The sequence below is a fragment of the Desmodus rotundus genome, chromosome 2, assembly GCF_022682495.2.
Source record: "Desmodus rotundus isolate HL8 chromosome 2, HLdesRot8A.1, whole genome shotgun sequence".
In the NCBI taxonomy this organism is placed as follows: Eukaryota; Metazoa; Chordata; class Mammalia; order Chiroptera; family Phyllostomidae; genus Desmodus; species Desmodus rotundus.
This window is the reverse complement of record NC_071388.1, coordinates 43,573,300-43,593,041: the sequence shown is the minus strand read 5'-3', so window position 1 is coordinate 43,593,041 and position 19,742 is coordinate 43,573,300. Positions and strand designations below refer to the sequence as shown.

Here is a 19,742-nt window from a genome sequence, read left to right as displayed (position 1 = left end):
GTTTAAAATAAGAGTTTTTGATTTTTCCTACAAATCAGTGGAAAACAGTGGATCCATATAACCTCCTAGAAATTTAGCTAACCAAGGGCAGTTTGGTATTTTGAAGTTGATTATTGCAAAGCTACTAATCTTCAAGACAAATAATGTAACTGGTGCCATGGAAAGCATTAAATCTGAAAGATGAAATCCACACTGCAGTATCATTTCATTAAGATATGATAAGAATATGACATTGGGAAAGGTATCACAGCGTTAGTTTCGAGCAGATAAACATTGGGTGATGGTATAGATGGACTCTAATGGTCTTACCTTCGGAGTGTAGGGGAGGCGCAGCCAAACCAGACAGCTTCTGAGGGGCCATCATGGCCTCCAGTAATGGAAACCAGAGTGCCTGTAATGCCAGAGCAAAACAAAGAAAAACAAAAGTGCTCTGTTATTTTTAAGGCATATCAGTATAGTGTTTTACAGGTTGAAATCACTTACATACATTTGCTGGTGAAAATCAGAAAAAGATGGAACACTTGACTGGAAAAAGAAAACAATAATAAAAAGCAGGGCCCATAGCTAAAACAGATATCTTTACCCTGCACCTTGGGAAAATAAGGAAGCTGAAGTTAAGTAAGTTGAGACTTTAGAACTGCAACCTTTGGTGTCTCAGGAGAAGGTAGGTTTAAAGGAGTTAGGGAAGAGCCTTCTGCCAGGTTATTATATACTCTGGTATTACTGCATCGCTGACAAAGTCTAAATAACCCTATGTACCACCAAAGAGCGCAGAGAAATCTCTACAGCCAACCTTCCACCATCTCTCTTCAGTTATGTCAAGCCAGATAAATGAATAAAGGTTATACAATTTTTTTTCTATATGAAGCAATATTTTGTATTTCCTTAATCATCACAGAACAAGAACTGGAAGTTTACATTATTTCAATGAACATTTCCAACCACATCGGGAGATATTTATTCCCATTACGTTGGGCACTGCATTAAATGCTATACATACACTTTCTCATTTCAGTCTCATCACAACCTTACACAGTGAGCAGTATCTTCACTTGAGATAAGAAAATGAAGCTTAGACAACTTAATTTGCCACAGATCACACTGCCAGTATATTGGTAGTATGAGTGCAAATTCTGTGTTCTTCTTAAGCCTTAAGAAATATCTTTATTGTCAAAAGTCAAACTGATACATTAAAAAAATTCCAAACATGTCTTCTAGTTAAATAATGATTTCCAAAGGTTTTAACCCCATGCCTCAGGAGGAACCTATTCCTGTAAACATCCAGGAGGCAGGGCAGGGCAAGAGTGGTTCTTTACAGAAGAGGGCATGTTCTGCACCCCACAACCGGACACTGTAGAGCTCATGTGGCAATGGAGATAAGGGAGCCTGCTAAGGGGACAGACTGAGGGACTAGTGACTTTCCTACTGGGTGACGTTCCACTGAGGAACACCACTAGGAAGCCCTCATCTGCCCCCATTTGAGGTTTTCTAAGGCCGGGGCTTTACGCTGCTGACTTTTTATGTGTTTCTTTAAGTTCTTAAGATACTGGCTTTAACTATGTTATATACCGGCAATTCTTTGTTTTATTAAAATTTTGATTTATCCAGTACTCATGAACTTTAATCTTATCTTTTATTCCTTTTTTAAAAAAATTGAGGTAACACTGGTTAATAACATTATATAAATTTCAGGTGTACAACTTGAAATTCTAGATCTGTATACTCTATTATGCGCTCACCACCAAAAGTCTAGTTTCCATGTCACCAGATATTTCGCCCTTCGCTCACTTTGCCCCCACCCTGCTTCCCCTTCGGTAACCTCCAGCCCTTTGTCTGTATCCATTTCTTTTGTTTGCTCATTTGTTACTTTTTACTTAACTCACCTTTTACTTTCTTATTTTAACTTGTTTTTACAACCACATCATTTATTTCTGTGTATTTCATAAGGTCTTTTAATTTAATTGTATGTGGCATACCTAAGTTTTACTTTTTGGTTTTTATATTATATTTAGAATTTCATTTATAAATTCTCCTATTTAACCCAGAAAATTTAGAAGAATTACCATTTTAAAAGCTATTTTAATCTCGATTTATAAATGGCAGACTGCGGGAAACATGGCCGTAGAGTTAATAGCCATGGAATGTGTTCACACCCTAAACGGAACAGTTCTTCTTCTTCAATTAAATCTCCACACTAACCCTACATATATGGTAAACACCTTTTAAATATTTTATCTCTCTTGCTCTTTAATATTGGTACTTAATGTGGATAATTAAAAACCCACAGGCTAAAATAACCATCCATGAAAGTGACAATCCTAACCCTCAGAGCAACACAACTAAACTTGAATTACTTTCCCCTGTTATACAATAAACAGCTTTCTTTTCAGGGTGTTATATTCACAACAAAGCCATATTCTTTGTTATATCTAATCAGTAGGCCCTGGAGTAGCAGCATAAAGAGACAGACGTACAAAGATAGGACAGGTAGAAATTCTGCTTGGGAAATGACTGTTGACCCAACTTCCTGTGGTCAAACTTCAAGAAAATACTCCATAATACTAAATTTTCTGAAGAAACTTTTAGAAAGAGTTATTATAGACAGTTCACTATCAAGCTTCTGGATACTTCAACTTTTCTAGTGGCAATAGCTCTTGTTCCCACTCTCTCCAAAACAAAACAGAGAAACAAGGCAAAACAACTATTAAAACCCCCCAAATAAAGCATGGCATTATATAAAAGCAGTCTATATTCTTTCTCATTGGTGTTTCAGGATTCTTAGGGTATATTCTCAGAAGTGGGATCACTGGGTCAAAAGGCAGTTCCATTTTTAGTTTTTTGAGGAACTCCGTACTGTTTTCCACAGTGGCTGCACCAGTTTGCATTACCACCCACAGTGCACTAGGGTTCCCTCTTCTCCCACGTGCTCACCAGCACTAGTTGTTTGTTGATTTATTGATGATGGCCATTCTGACAGCTGTGAGGTGATACTTCATTGTAGTTTTAATTTGCATCTCTCTGATGATTAGTGATGTTGAGCATTTTTGCATATCTCTAATTTGTATGTCCTTTTTGGAGAAGTGTCTATTCATATTCTTTGACCATTTTTTAATAGGATTGTTTGTCTTCCTGGTGTTGAGTAAGTTCTTTATATATTTTGGAAATTAATCCTTTACCAGATATATCATTGGCAAATATGTCCCTCCATACAGTGGGTTCCCTTTTCATTTTGTTGATGGTTTCTTTTGCTGTGTAGCTTCTTAGTTTCCTAAGAATCCCGAAAACACCAATCAGAAAGAATATATGCACCCCTATGTTCATTGCAGCATTATTTGCAATAGCCGAGATCTGGAAACAGCCCAAGTGCCCATCAGTAAGTGAGTGGACAAAAAAGCTGTGGTACATTTACACAATGGAATACCACACAGCTGTAAAAAAACAAGGAACTCTTACCCTTTGCAACAACATGGATGGACCTGGAGAACACTACGCTAAATGAAATAGGCCAGTCAGAAAAAGACAAATACCATATGATCTCCCTCATATGTGGAATGTAAGAAACAAAAAAATCTGATGAACAAAATAAAACCAGAGGCATGGATACATGGAACAGACTGACAGATCTCAGAGGACAGGTAGGTGGAGGGGGGGACTGGAAGAGATTAGCCAAAGAACATATATGCGTATATGCACGGCCCATGGACACGGACAACAAAGTGGTGAAGGCTGTGGGGGCCTGGGTGGAGGAGGGCAAAGGGGAGGAAAATGGGGGACACCTATAATAGTGTCAACAATTAACAATAATAAAATTTTTTTAAAAGGAGCAAACAAAAAAATAGCAGTTTAGTATTTTCACAAAAACACTATTTACATAAAAACCAACATTCAAGTATATTTTGTTGTTATGGCACTTGTTCAGAAATAAAGCAAAAACCAGTTGCTGGGGACGGAGGATGCAAAGAGTGGTGTGAGGTGTGTGTGTGTGTGTGTGTGTGTGTGTGTGTGTGTGTGTCTGAGAGAGGGAGAAACACACAGACTTCCCTTATAGACAGACTTCTCTTAAATGCAGCCAGAAAATGGTGTAATTATAATTTCAGAGAAATGAAAATTTCAAAGAATAGAAAGAAGTCTAATATCTAATATCTTTATTAAACAAATTCCAACTCAGATACTTTTTGACAAAAAAATAATTTCCCTTTTGCCACATCAATGAAAGCCTTATTCCTATCTCTGACTAAGAAATACAGAGTTCAAATATAGTCAGAATAATCCCCAGACTTCTAGAGGCATGGATTTCATATATAACTCTACCATTAATATGTGTGACTCTGGACATATTTCAGCTTATGTGAACCTGAACGGCTCTATTTCTAAAACATAATTGTCATTTTTCCTTAAAATTTCCATGTGAAGAAGAATTTAAAATAGATATTAGAGAGGAAATGGGTTGAAAAATAAAAAAGGCTTAGTATCAATTACGTATAAACATAGCTTGAACAACTTCACGATTTTGTGTTTTTCTATGAAAATCTAACCAGGTCCAAATATAGCCAGTTAACCACAGACATATGAAAATAAAAACTTAGGATGAAAAAATCATGGCAAAAGGACTGTGTAAAGCCCACTATTCATTTGAGTAAAGATTAAACAACCATGAGAATTATGGATTCAGAAAAGAATGTGTTATGGACCTTAGTAAGGTAAAATAACACAACTAATTAAACTTAAGAGGGCTGGAGAACAGAAGTTAGAGGAAGTATGAGTTCATACAATTTCCTCACTGGCTTGAAATCATAGCTGTTACAAAAAATGAAATGTAATCCTAAGTAATCAGTCCAATGTCTTATTAGTTCAGCTTTTTTTAAACTTTGGTGAGATTTATTTAGAGACAGTATGGAGAAGAAATATTTGAAATTCAGCAATTCCTCAGTTTTACATATACTTTTCAAATGAGATTGACTTCTACATTTATTTTGAAAAGCAAACATTAATTGATCCAATTTTTCTAAAATTATGTTAACCCAGGCAGATAAAAAATATCTAGAATGGTATTCACCAAGTGATAATGATGATTATTTCTGTGTGATAGGATGGACACAAAATAATTTTTTATTATTATTCTTATCCTCACTCAAGGGCATGCTTATTAATTTTTAGAGAGAGGGGGAGAGAGCGAAACAGCGATGTGAGAGAGAAACATCAATTGGTTGTCTCGCATGTTCCTCGACTGGGGACTGAACCCGCATCCTAGACACGTGCACTGACCAGGAATCAAACCCGCAACCTTTTGGTTTATGGGACAACGCGCCAACCAACTGAGCCACACCAGCCAGGTCAAGGTAATTTTTTAAAACATTCTTCCGTGTAACTTTCTGTGTTGCAGAAATTTTTTTAAATGATAGGTATGTATCTTTCACACAAAAATGTTTTTTAATAGAGAAAAAAATAATATATATTATGTAAATGTGCTTGTTACACACAATTCATATTCTAAAGGGTTTTCAAAATGTATGTATGACCTTAAAAAATCCTTGACAAAAATGTAAAGGAAAAAATGCCCATCTCATAAGAACAGAAAGCATACCAAGTTTATTATTTCCTTTCTAACATACATGGCTAACGACACATGAAACATTTACCTGCTTTCCATTTCAGAAAACCAGGTAGTGGACAGAGGCCAGGGGCTGTCGAGTCAGAGGCTACACACAGCCTGGAGGGGCAGGCACCAGAGGAGTTTTGCTGCTGACTCTACTTAAAACTACTGCAGAATTGAGCTGTCAAGTCACATCTCGTCCCCCGAGTTTCTGCTTCACTGCTGTAACTCCCACCTGCAGAGGTGCTCAACTAGTCCTCCTTCAGTTCTGTGTTCTCTCTTTTGCAGGCTGGAATCAGTTTCAGCAGTGCTTCCAGCCTGGGCTGCACGGGAGAATCACGTGGGAAGCTTTCAAACATATTGGTGACTGGGTCACAGCCACAGAGGCTTTAATTTAATTGATCTGGGGCACAATCTGAGTGCTGGGATTTTTCAAAGCTCCCCAGGTGGCTCTAATGTGCAGCTAAAGTTGAGATCGACTCTACCTTAACCTTCTTCGACCTTTTCCAGCTTTCTCTGTGTCCCTGGGGGTTTTCCTCCGGTTCTTCACGCTCTCTTTCATCCATGGGGAATGGAAGAGATGATAAATGATGACACATCCACAATACCACAAAATGGAATACACAATTTCTCAGTGCAAACAGAACAAGGACATCTAGTATTCACACACTTACTAAGTTTTGCAACACAGCCAAATCTAAGAATATGAAACCTTTTGTGAGAACAAAGAGGCCTGGCACTCCCTCATAGTAACTTTGGGAGTCATACTCCTGGGACCACTAAACAGTGATTAAAATCAGATGAATTTAATTCACGTGGCTGAAAGGCAATGGAAATAGAATTAATTCCTAGTTTCAGACCAGAACAGACTTTTAAATGCCTAAGTCGTCATTTTCCTACCTCTCTTTGCTGCTGGTTCAAATTATGTGAATTTCTCTGGCAAAGGGCAATTGTCTCTAATGTGGTATCTTCAACGTCCTTCAACAAGGGATCCTCTTTGGTATCTAGATTCAGAGAAATTGTTAACATCATTTAAGATCACTAGTATATATTGATAATCTCAATAGCTTCTGTAAAAAATTAAATATTTTTCTCTGTATACCTTTAGTTTTCCTATTATATAATCATCTATGAGAACTGATACCAAGATTTAGTAGATTAAAAAACAGATGATTCTGTGCCAACAGTTTTTCAAATCAGTGCTTGACATTCACAGGGCATATAAAGCACATCAAACTTAGCATTTTAAAATGCTTTAGCTATGGAAAATCGCCAATCACCTGTGTGTACATTGGAGAAATTACCTTTCAATTTCTTGCTCTATCATTTCTTCCTCTATATCTTAAATGTGGGTATTCCTCCAAGATACTATTTTAGGCCCTTTTGTTTTCATTTTTCAATAATTTCAGCCATTTTTGTGGCTATAACTCTCATATCATTGCTAATAACTTTCAAATATACAACTCCAGCTCTATTCCTTTCATACTATGCAGGGTGAATTTTCAACAGATTCTAAAGATATCTATGTCTATATTCATGTCCTGCAATCACCTTGAATTTTTTATGTGCAAAACACAAGCCATTTTCTTCACTTTAGGTCTACTCTTACCCCTACATTTTCAAACTAAGTTAATGAAACCATCATCCTTAAGTCTACCAGTTTATAAATCTTCCATCATTTTGTGGTTCCCTCTTGTTCACCCACACATCCAAATAAAAAGCCAATTTTGCCGGTTCTACTTCCATACTCATATGCCCACTACTTTTACCCTGGCACAGCTCTTCATCACCAAATTCATTGCATTCTTGTAACAGTCTTTTAAACTTTTGACTTAAATCTTGCCTCTCTCATCCCTTTTTATACTGTCAATAAAGCTTTCTTAAGCACAAGTACAAACACATCAAAAACCCATCCACAAAAACCAGCCAAGATTTCTAACTTTAAAAATAGAATGGAAGTAAACCTCTGACCGGAAGTAAACATAGTAAGTGTCCTGGCTTGTCCTCTCACAGCCGGTGCCGGTACAGGACCAGATTATTCCTGCTCCCTGAGGCTGCTGGCCAGGCACTTCCACGCTCGTGTTCCCTCAGCCTACAAGGCCCTTTCCTTGCTTTTGGCCGATAAACTCCCACACAACCTTCCGATCCTAATTACTTCAAAGGTCACATCTTCCACAAAAGTATCACTGACTTACCAGTTTAAATAGTTCTTTTCTTTTCCATAATCGTTTGCCACTCATACTGTACCTCTTTTATAATACTTGATTCTACCTGCACTAGAAGCTGTAATTTACATATCTGTCTCCCTCATGATACTATAGTTCTTTGGGTAGGGACTGTGTTTTAGTCATCTGTGTCTAACACGTAAGACCTAGCAGAATGTACTGCAATTAGAAATCCTCCAAAATTCTTAAGCATACTGTCAAAATTGAATCTGAAAGTAAATGATAAACATGAGACTACTACTGAGAAATTTATCTACGTGGGAATTCAAGGAGCTGGCTCTTCTAGACATATCATCTGCAAATTATTGTAGTGATTCAAGGAAGTAATTTGCAAAAATCATTCCCATAACACTAAACTGAAAAAGAAAAATGCATAAATGCAATCAACCTAATGTAGTCAAATTCACACATATGGACAGTATAAAAATAGTACTTGAATGTTTAGGTGGACTGAATATGGAAAAGTCAACCAAGTGTTTATTGAGGCTCCAAAAATAGATAATCTACAGAGAATTAGGGTACCGATTTTAGGGGATGTGTGGGCTACAGGGTCCGAGAAATGTGTCAGTGTGTTGAAGAGGCAGGCAATCTAAAAGTCACCTATCAAGTGATTTCTCCGAACTCTGGGAGGACTATTTTGAAAATGTCAAGTAATATGAAAACAAATAATCCAATTCAAAAGTGGGCAAAGGACTTAAATAGACATTTTTTTCAGAGAACATATATAAGTGGCCAATAAGCACATGGAAAAGATGCTCAACAACACTAATCATTAGGGAATTGCTAACCAAAACCACAATGAGATAGCACCTCATGCCATTAGGATGGCCACCATCAACAGAAAATAACAAATGTGGAGAAATTAAAACCCTTGTGCATTGTTGGTGGAAATGTAAAATCATATAACCACTATGGAACACACTATGATGGTTCCTCTAAAAATTAAAAATAGGACTACATTTAATCCAGCAATTCTACTTTTGGGTATATTCCAGAAGATATGAAAGCAAGGATTTGAAAATGTATTTGTACACCCGTATTCACAGCAGCATTACTTACTGATTAGAAGCTCTCTGCCTTACTGTTATTCAGCACATTACAGTAATTTTTAATACATTAGTTATGTATCTCACTTATAATAGCCAAATCACAAGAACAGAAATATAACAAAAAAAATCAATACCAGTAAAGAGTGTCTAATTTTGTATACACTCTACTCCACTTACAACGAACATCACGAAGCCACATGCTTTCTATCCTTTCCTATTATGGGCCCTTGAAAATCAGTTAAAATTGGGATTAATGTTAAAGTGGATAAATGGTGATGATGTGGAAAAATGTAATTATTAATAAATGCAGTTTATTATATAACATCTTTAAAAACATGGGGTAAATAAAAAAATTGTAAATTACACTCATGAACTTACTTTCACCTCGATGCATTATCTCTTCAAGTTTGCTTTGTAGTATCTAGGAGGTAAAAGGAACACTTTCATTTCCAATCCACCAAATAGTTCAATTGACATATTTTACAGGAAAAGCCAAGAAACACGAAGTTATTAGGAATGGTCCCTGTCATTCGGAAGAGTTCTGGTGTATGTGGAAGGCACAGTGGGCAGCACTGGAAGGGACCCACTTCTGCTCTATTTTGCTGCCCACATAGCCATATTGGACATTCCTGAGGCACAGTAATGAGGATGAGAATTTATCCATGTTTTGGATAAGGGAATTAAATTCATACTAGGTTATGAGAAAAAGGGGTAAGTGAGAAAAAAGGACATGACAAGTCTATCCCCACAGCATGGGACACAGCCTTGAGCATGTCATCTCCTACATAAATGCAGTGCCGGTGTCCACTGCTCTACTGAATTCCAGATCCTCACATACTGATACTGCAGAGGCTCCTCAGTGTGCACGGAGGCTGACTTTAATACATCCCTTCGACTAAAAGCTTGCTCCTTTTCTTGAGGTCCATTATAGGTAAATGTTAGGCAAAAAAAATCACAGAATCATCATTAACCACTCCCTCTCATTCACCCTATACTGGATTCAAATGATAAGTTCTCAAATTCACATCCTCCTCTCCCCCCACCTCCACTGCCACTCCCAGTGCTGGCTCTCAAGACTTTAGGCTAAGTGTAATAACCTTGAAGACATTAGGCTCCGTGTAAGAAGCTAGACCCAGGAGGACAAATACTGTACGATTCCACTTCTCTGAGGTGCCTAGAGTAATCAAATTCATGGAGTTTAAAGGTAGAGTGGTGGTTCCCGGGGCTGGGTGGTAGGGAGGAATGGGGAGTGACTGTCCACCAGGTCTGCGAGGAGTGGGAAGATTCCCGGACATGCAAGGCAGTGGTGGCTGTGTGGCAGGGTAAATGCACTCCAAGCCACTGAGAAGGTAGGTTTCGTGTTATGTGTATGTTACGGCAAGTAAAAGAATGAAATTTTTTTTTCACAAACTGACAGAACACCAAACTGTTGGTGAGAATGTGGAGCAAACAAAACATCATACATCATAGGTAGGAGATAAAATGCTACAACACTTTGAAAAGAGGTCTGATAATTTTTTATAAAACTAAACCTATAGCTGTCCGGTGACCTAGCAATACACTCCTTGGAAGTGACTCCAGGGAAATAAAAACATTTGCATACAACAGTGATTATAGCAGCTTTATTTGTAATAGCCAAAAACTAGAACTCACTCAGGTGTCAATTGATACAAGAATGGATAAACTGTGGTGTATTCATACAATTATATACTAAGGGACAAATACTGGCACATCCAATAACAGAGATAAATCTCAAAATCATTATGCTGAGTGCAAGAGGAATTATATAATACCTATTGAGTGATTCCATTAATATAAATGAACAGAGTAGACAAAACTAATCCACGGTGGGAAAAAAATCAGAAGCGAGGTTATCTCTGGGGTAATGGAAGTGGGAACTGCCCAGGAAGGAGCATGAGAGAACTTTCTGGGGTAAAGGTAATGTTCTCTATCTTGTTAAGCACTAGGGTTACACAGGGGATGCATTTGTCAAAACAAATCAAATGGTACTTTTAAGACTTGTACATTTTGTTGTATGTAAATTTTACCTTAAAAAAGTATCACAAAGAAATACTGAACTCTAGTCAATGACATGCATGATAAAAATATTGAGGTAAAATGTATTATTGCCTGCAACTTACTCTGAAAGAGAAGAAATTAAAATGAATTGATGAAAACTTATACATGTAATATGTCGACTATATTTTAAAGAAAAGACAGACTAATGAATGGAGGTACAGACAGAAGCATGACTAAGCATATACAGTAAAATGTTACCTTTAGCATTATTAAGAAGGCACTGTGAATATCTCCTTTCTTTTCTAACAGATAGGCAGTGACTTCATGAAGCTGATACTTCTGGGTAATCTAGGAAAGAAGAAAAGATAAGGATTTTTGGTTATGAATCTTGTTTGTGAAGTGAGAAGATACTACTAAGGATGAAAACACCTCCATGATAATAAATAAAGAATTCATACCTTGGTAGTATGTTACTTCATAGTATAACATGCAAATATTTGATTTTTTGGTCTTATAGTGCCCTATCTTGGATTCTGACTAGGCCAAGTACATTCATTTTTTTTCATTTATTTATTTTAAAAATTGTTACACATATGAATGAGGTATATCCACTGGAGAAAGGGGAACCATACTATGTTATTACATAAATAGTAATACTATAACCCAGAAATTGATTAAGTATAATTATATACAAAACATTTAGCACAAAAACAAGAAAGAAAACACTACATATCAACTTATGGGCTCTAAATAAAAAAATTAATAAACTAGAGTTTCTAATAAGTAAAAAAGAAATACCAAATAAACTTAAATAAAAGAAAATAATGTCATTGAAAGAAACAATAGAGAAATACTAGAGAGATTTAACAAATTCCAAATTAGTCTTTGAAAAGACTAATAAACTAGAAGTCCTGGCTGGTGTTGCTCAGCGGATTGAGTGCTGGCCTGCGAACCAAAGGGTCATGGGCTCGATTCCCAGTCAGAGCATGTGCCTGGGTGTGGGCCAGGTCAGGTCCCCAGTAGGGGGTGCGTGAGAGGCAACCACACATTTCCCCCTCTTTCTCCCTCCCTTCTCCTCTGTTCTAAAATAAATAAAACCTTTTAAAAAATTTAATAACATACGGCAGCAATAATTGATAAAAAATGTCATTTCAAAAATTTCCTTTCAAAATGTTAACAAAAGTATTAAGTACCTGGAACAAATTTTTAAAAACATATGCAAGAACCTTATGTAAAATATAACATAAAGTTATACAACCTTACCAAAGAGCATAAAAGGCATTTTAGAAAGATAACCACATTTCCAAATGTGAAGAAAATACTGTAAGATGTTAATCTTCCCTGAATTAATCTAAATTCAATGTATGCTTTTCATCAAAATTCCAGAAGAATTTCTTTTAAAGGGACCTGACAATGTGACTCTTAAAATGATGTGGAGTAGTAATAGGCCAATGTAGCCAAAGAATTTTAAAGAAGAAGAATGAGGAGGGAAGACTCTTCTTTCAAAGAAGCAGCTTTATCTAAACCTACATTAATTAAAGTGTGTGGTGTGGGCATAGAGAGAGACAGATAATCAAAGGAAGAGAACAGAATCTACAAACAGATCCATGAACATGGGGAAGTTTGGTGTGTGTTACAATGGCATTATAAATCAGTGAGGAAAGGACAATAAAATGCCACATGGACCATTAGCCATCCTCATGAAAAAATATATATATAAATCCCTCTCTTGATCTGTTTATGGAAATAAATTCCAGATGAATTAAAAGCCTACATGTAAAAAGCTAACTTATAAAATTCATAAAAGAGGATATCCTCTATTCCTTCAAGGTCAAAAGGAAGTAAGACTAATACACTAAAAATTAAACATTAAGGGAAAAGACTGGTAAATTAAAAAGAAGTCACTAAAAACCAAGTTAAAAGATATGCTGTAAGAGACTGGAAGAAGAAATCAACATGAAATCAGCCAAGGATTAGAGATCTAGAAACTAAAAAGAACTTCTAGAAATCAGTAAAAGAAGGGCAAAAACTCAGTACAAAAATGGTATGAATAATTCAGTGAAAAGAAAAACCCAAAGGGTCATTAAAATGTAAAGATATTCAATGTCATGAGTAATCAATGATACTCTCCCCACTGGCAAAAATTAAAAGTCTAAAAATACTAGGAATTAGCAAGGATGTGGAAAAACAGCAAATATCAACCACTGATGATGAGAACAGAAACAAACGGGAAATCAGCTTCGCAATATCACTAGAATCAAACTACTCTGTTGTCCAAAGAATTCCACTTCTAGGAGATCACTTAGAGAAACCTGATGGCTAATGTAGCATTGTTTATAAGGGCAAAAGACGGGAAACAATCTGAATATCTACGAATATGGAAATATATAAACTGTGCCATATTCATTCCATTGTTCATATGGAAAATGATTAATAAATAATAATACAAGAATAAACTCTGTGTTTCACATACTCACAACTGTAAACCTACTTTTGTCCCACCTCGTATATGTGAAAAGTTAACAGATGGATGGGAAGGATTAACTTCCCACCTTCAGTCTGGCGCTGACCTCAGGGAAGGGAGGGGGTATGACCAATAAAAGGTGCTTTATTTCTAAAACAAAACAATGAAAAAACAGCAGAACAACAAGTATCTGAAGCCAGAATGGCAAAATATTAACATTTATAAAATTGGCTTGGTGGGTGCCTATGTATTTGATGTTACTTCTGTACATTTCTGCATATTGGAAATATTTCACAATTTTCAAAATTTTAAGTGTGGGCAGTTCAGGAGGTGGGTGCAGAAAGTACACGTCACTGGTACATGAGTACTGATAGTAAAAGAAAGGAGATATAATAGCAGTTTAACTTTTAAACAGGGAACATGCTAGCCTCTTAGAGTATATCAGATATGTGAACATGTGTGCACATTTTCGTTTTCACTCGGGAACAGGCGAGAATGGGGGAAGACAATAAAGGCAATGACTGTGCTAGGCTACTGAGTCTTCCTGAGTAAGACCGTGTAACCATCAGTGCCTGCAAACAAGAGCTTTTTTTTCCTTTTCATATTTTTACTGCACTCCTTTTCATATGTTTATCGGTTGGCTAGAATGTCTGTGAGGCTTGATTAGTAACAACGATGGACGTGTGCTGTCTCTGACTTTACGAGAACACAAGTCACATGGAAGCAGTTTATTGGCACAGCACTCAAGCCTGTACTGTGGAGTCAGACTGCCTGGATTCAACCTCAGGTGCAGCCACTTATTAGCTACGAATTTAGGTAAGTAATTTAGTATGTGAGTCTCCCTTTGCTCATTTGTGAAACGGTGAATGATTAGGAAAAGTGCACTCTTGCTTTCTCTACACAATTAGTCTTACCTGGATAGTTTCTTCCAGGCGGTAGCCCTCCAGGACTTGCAGCGTCTCTGTAACCTGGGTTGGGTTGAACTGACACAACAGCTCAATGAACTGCTCTGTGATGCAGGGTGATATCTGCAGCAACTCCTGGTTTACATGGATACCTTCCCTGGAAACAAAAGGCAGAAGAGCGGCATAGTTTAATCACATCTATAACTAAGGCGACAGGTAAAAAGTTTGTCATCTGCAAACCAAGACTACCTTTTGGTCATGAATTAAAAATCTCACTGTTATTTAGACTATTAGGGTGAACTGTATATTACATCACAGGTACTCTAAACCAGAGGTCCCCAACCCCTGGGCTATGGACTGTACAGGTCCTGTGGCCTGTTGGGAACCAGGCTGAGAGGGAAGCTTGCCTGAGTTCTGCCTCCTTCCCCCCTCCCTTCATGGAAAAATTGGTCACTGGTACCAAAAAGGTTGGGGCCTATTGCTCTAAATCACAGTATTTCCCAGTTTACATTGAATAATTAAGGAAATGATATTCAGTGGAGGCTCCAATAAATCATACCAGACGTTATACTGTTGCTCTAACAGAAACAGATCACCCAATTCGGTTTAAACAATTTGATTCATACACACACACACTCCATCTTCCAGTCTCCACAGCTGTCTCTCCCTCATGGCAGCAACCATACCAGGTTCTAATGACTTCTTTAATTATCCGCCTTCTCTAAAAGACTATAAACTCTGTGAGGGTAGGTACCAGCTTGTCTTCCCACTAATGAATTCTTGAAACCTACAACAGTGTACTTTCACTGAGCATCGATTTATTATGTGCCAAGACTATGCTAATTTTAATAGTCATTAAAGTTAGCAGTGGGTATATGGCACAGCAGGTAGCTGATAGATGACTAATAAAAAGAGCTTTGAGAAATGGATATAACAAATTGTATCTATGAAAAAGAATGACAAGCAAGTCAGAAGTGGATGTAAATTCACTGATGCTACAGTTTACTTATTAAAGTTTTGATTAAGTTGATGTTGCCTAATCATTTCCCAGCAGACACATTATTTCCCTCACAAATGAATGCATCAAAATCTGTTCATTTGGGTGATTTGCTCGGTTTGATGTGTATTCACATCTTCATTATTTGTAAAGGGTTTTGCAAATAAATGTCTGGAAAGAATCAAACACTGTGACTCATCGGCAGATGCTTACGTCTAATCTTAATTTGTTCCATAGCTTTGCATTTATAAGACATATTACAGAAGTATGATGTAGATAAAATATTAACACCGCCTACAATATGGTGTAAACATCTGAAAAGTACATTGGCTCACGTACAGCTTGAGTACATTGGACAGTACAGCGTTTAGTGATTAGCATTCCCTTTTCTCTTTTACCTAATCGTGTTCTATTGAGACACAACCTTCATCACACCTAGAGAACTACCATCATGTCCTTGGGCTTATCATGTGCACCCTCTATTTTCTTCATGTAGACCCTTCTAATGGGATTTATTCCTAGCCACATCTGACTTTGTCGCCCTAGTCCTTGTAATCTTCACCCCCCTATTTTGTATTTGGTTTATATTTGGTTTCCTCCATATGAGGGCAGTCCAATTTACTACTTCCAGTCAGTTAAGTTCAATTTCACGTACACCTGTTTATTATGTGCCAAGGCTGTGCTAATGCTGGGAAACCATGATGAATGCAGGTCTTTGCTCTCAAAGTTTACTCTGTACTTGGCCACAAACACTTAATAGATAATCATCAAGTTATATGGTAGGAGCACCAAGGTGGTGGTTTACATAGGGAATAGTGGTCACTTAACAAACTCTGGAGTTAAAGACAGTTGTGAAATACGAAATGACAACAACAAAAATTGAAAACCTCATCTTTGGGGTTTACAGCCAGTTTGAAAAGATACTGAATTAGCCCATTAGTGAGTACAGAAAGCCCCAAGCAGCAGAACTTCATCACCCAATTTCTGGTCAAGACTGAGTATCATAAAGCTTTTCATTTGGGAAAGATTACCTGTGTCTAAATATAATTCCTCCTGTAACTCAAGCCTCTTACTAGTAAAAAGAAAGTTTACATAGGGAATAGTGGTCACTTAACAAACTTTGGAGTTAAAGACAGTTGTGAAATACAAAATGACAACAACAAAAATTGAAAACCTCATCTTTGGGATTTATAGCCAGTTTGAAAAGATACTGAATTAGCCCATTAGTGAGTACAGAAAGCCCCAAGCAGCAGAACTTCAGCACCCAACTTCTGGTCAAGACTGAGTATCATAAAGCTTTTCATTTGGGAAAGATTTCCTGTGTCTAAATATAATTCCTCCTGTAACTCAAGCCTCTTACTAGTAAAAAGAAGTGCTATTTATCATCATTTACAGAAAACATTAAGTCCTCACTTAATGAAAAGTTCCTTGGCCTGAATGAATTCTTTCTTTACTCTTGCTAATAACGTTCTTGTCCCACACAGTTTGTGCCAATAAAAATCTTCCATTTTGTACAGCCTCATGAGCACTTCTCTATTCACTACATGGGATGCTTCCTATTCAAAATTGTTTAATAAAGCCAATTAAATCTTTCAATTTACTTTAACAGGGGCAAAGAACATAATGAATATTAAGCTACCTACATCTTTCCATGTGCTCTCACTGACGTTGAGTCACACACACAGATAGGACGCGCGGAAGGGGTTAAGAACAGGCCTCCCCAAGATGTGCTACTTTGGCATGAAGATTATTTTGAGCTGAAGGCCATTGAGACCCTGTAGGCTCAAGAGAAAATTGTCCCTTTCCCTTACAGAACTTAAAGGGGAGCCTTGCCTGTCTAAGAGTGACTACCTATTTATAGGGCAGGGCAAATATCTAATTATTGCACATCTGCTCTTCTTGCCATCCTGTGAGTTACCCTCCTCCAACATGGAGCTCCAGATGCCTCGCTTCATTCCTTAGCTCGTGGTGTCATATCTACCTCATTTCACCTTCTGTCTTGAACCTGTCGTGTGCGGAGGATCTCTGACTCATACATGTGGGGCTCCTATACGTACGTATACAATTAAACTTGGTTATTTTTAGCTTGTTAATCTGTCTCACATAGACTTAATTACTAGATCAGCTGAGAGAACCTAGAAGGGTAGAGGAAAACTTCTTCCTTCCCAACAGTGCATACTACTTAATGTTATGGTTTTTTGTCAGTTTAGCATTATTTTTACATTTACATAGCCATGTTTATCAATTTGGTATGTAATTATGCTCATATACCTTAATGTTTACTTAGCCATCTCTCTCAACCACTTTTTAAGATAGTTTTTCTCACTATATAAATGCTAATATGGACATTTGAATAGTAACTACTTTTTCTTTCATAGTATTTCCTTAAAATATATTTTCCAAAACATAAGCACTGGATCAAAGCACATGTATAACTTTTAAGCTCTTAATACATATAGGTAATTGCTCTCCAGGAAACAGAGTAGACTAGGGGAAGAAAACACATTCAGAGGGGGAATGACCACGTGTGGCGTAGCCTATGAACAATTAGTTCAGTACGGCTGCAGAATAAAGGGGAAAAGAGAAAACTCAGAACGAGAAAATGAAGCTGGGTATGTCTGAATCGGATCAAGAAGGGCTTGTACACCATGAGGAGTTTAGATTTTACCTTGAATAATGGGAACTGAGAGAATCGTGAGAAGGGGAAAAGAGACATTATCATTACTTGTCTGCTTGAAAATGGAAGCGGAATTAGGAAGGCTGGTTAGGAGACCAGCAAGAGAGACCAGGAGAGAGATGCTGCGTGCCTGAGCCAGGGTGTGCAGATGAGAGCAGGACGCACATGGAAAACGTAGCCCTGTGGAAGATTTTTGATGAATAGTTCTCTGTGGTGAAGCTGAAAAGGTGGAGTGGAGTAGTTAAGAGAAAGTAAAAAATTCATCACTCAAGATTTTTTAAAAACACTACAATTGCTTAATTACTTGTCTATTTCCCCCTTGGAATGGAAATATTATAAAGGCAGGGCTTCATCTCATTCACCATTTTACTTCCTGTGTCTTTCAGTGCTTAGTATGCTGTATTTACTCAGTAAATTGTTAATGAAATGAATGGGCAGATATGCCATTTGCTGAGAGAGAAAATAAATGAGAAAAACAGGTTTGGATTTAAAAGTCAGTATGATTTTGAGCCATTTCAAACTCTCACATAGCAGTTAGCAGATAATGACATCATGATAAAGAATTATGAATAAAGAAAGCAATGCATGTAAGCTATTTTCTACCTATCTATCTATCTACCTACTTCTCTATTAGGTCTGGAGATTAGATGATGATGCATTGAATTCAAAAGACTGAATTTGAGCTCCTGGCAAAATACTGTACCAAGCAAAGATACAGTAATCGGTGGTAAGCCTGACCAAGTTGATAGGCATTCATTAAAGTAGAAAAGTATTTTTATATGTCAAAGTTCACAAACATATATAACGTTCTAATTTTTAATTTTAACTTTGATATATGCTATTTGAACACTGTGTCAGTATCTTAAAATGTCCCTTCAAAATTATACACAGAAGCACCAACAGATTCAACTTAAATCCAAAGTATAACCATTTCTGTAATCTATGTTTTGCTCCTTGGCAAAGACAATCATTCTCTTAGCAATGTTCAATTTTTACTTTATTTTGATTAAAGACTTAGAAATATAATCTGATATTTTTGTGGGCTTTTTTCCTATGAGAAAATCGTACCATATATTTCAGAGGCCTCCAGGACATTGTTAACAAAGGCTAATTTGACATTACCAAGAAAATCATGCTGAGGAAAAAACTGTGAATATAAATGTACCTGCACATTCTCTTTATTTTTATGAAACTTATAGCCTCACAAAAACCATTAGCGTCCTTTTGTATTAACCTTCAAGCATTCCCACTGCACAAAAGACGTGCACCTGGATGTACGAGCGAGAACTCCTGTGAGAGTTCTTGGCCAGCAGGAGGGCTCACACGGAGCGGGCTGGGGGTGGGGGAGGGGCTTTCTGCAGCAGCTGTCCAGAAAGAAGGGATTTAGAGGAAGATGCAAATCCCTTCTCTCCCAAACTCTGGCCTCAATTCAGGAAAACAATTTGCCACTAGAGGATTAAACCCCCACCTCCTCCCCTCAAAACTATCTAATCTTTCTACATACAGATGTCATCAATATCTTCGTAAGTCAATTAATTCTACCGAGAACATTATTTACATAGCAGAGATAGCTTAAAGAAATTGAATAAAGAAAATAGAAATACAGTATACATAAGAATTCAACTAGATGGTTTGTTCCCTTAAAAATGCAGTTGACAAAATAAAATCTACCCTTTCAAAAATAGCTGAATGGCCTGGGCTGGTGTAGCTCAGTGGACTGAGTGCCGGCCTGCAAACCAAAAGGTTGCTGGTTCGATTCCTGGTCAGAGCACAAGCCTAGGTTGCAGGCCAGGTCACCAGTTCAGGGTGTGTG

At 37.2% G+C, this 19,742-nt stretch overlaps 1 protein-coding gene across 2 annotated transcripts in view; it reads right to left on the bottom strand.

Annotated features, from left to right (window-relative positions):
- The window catches only part of VPS8 (VPS8 subunit of CORVET complex), a 259,421-nt gene that overhangs the window by 91,500 nt on the left and 148,179 nt on the right, over positions 1-19,742 (bottom strand). For both annotated transcript variants that reach the window (XM_071220589.1, XM_024564321.3), the window contains 5 exons: positions 14,265-14,412; positions 11,145-11,234; positions 9,246-9,288; positions 6,494-6,597; positions 310-391 (listed from right to left, as the gene is read on the bottom strand). In XM_071220589.1, the coding sequence (XP_071076690.1) occupies positions 310-391; positions 6,494-6,597; positions 9,246-9,288; positions 11,145-11,234; positions 14,265-14,412 (467 nt within the window). The remainder of the gene's footprint in view (positions 1-309; positions 392-6,493; positions 6,598-9,245; positions 9,289-11,144; positions 11,235-14,264; positions 14,413-19,742) is intronic.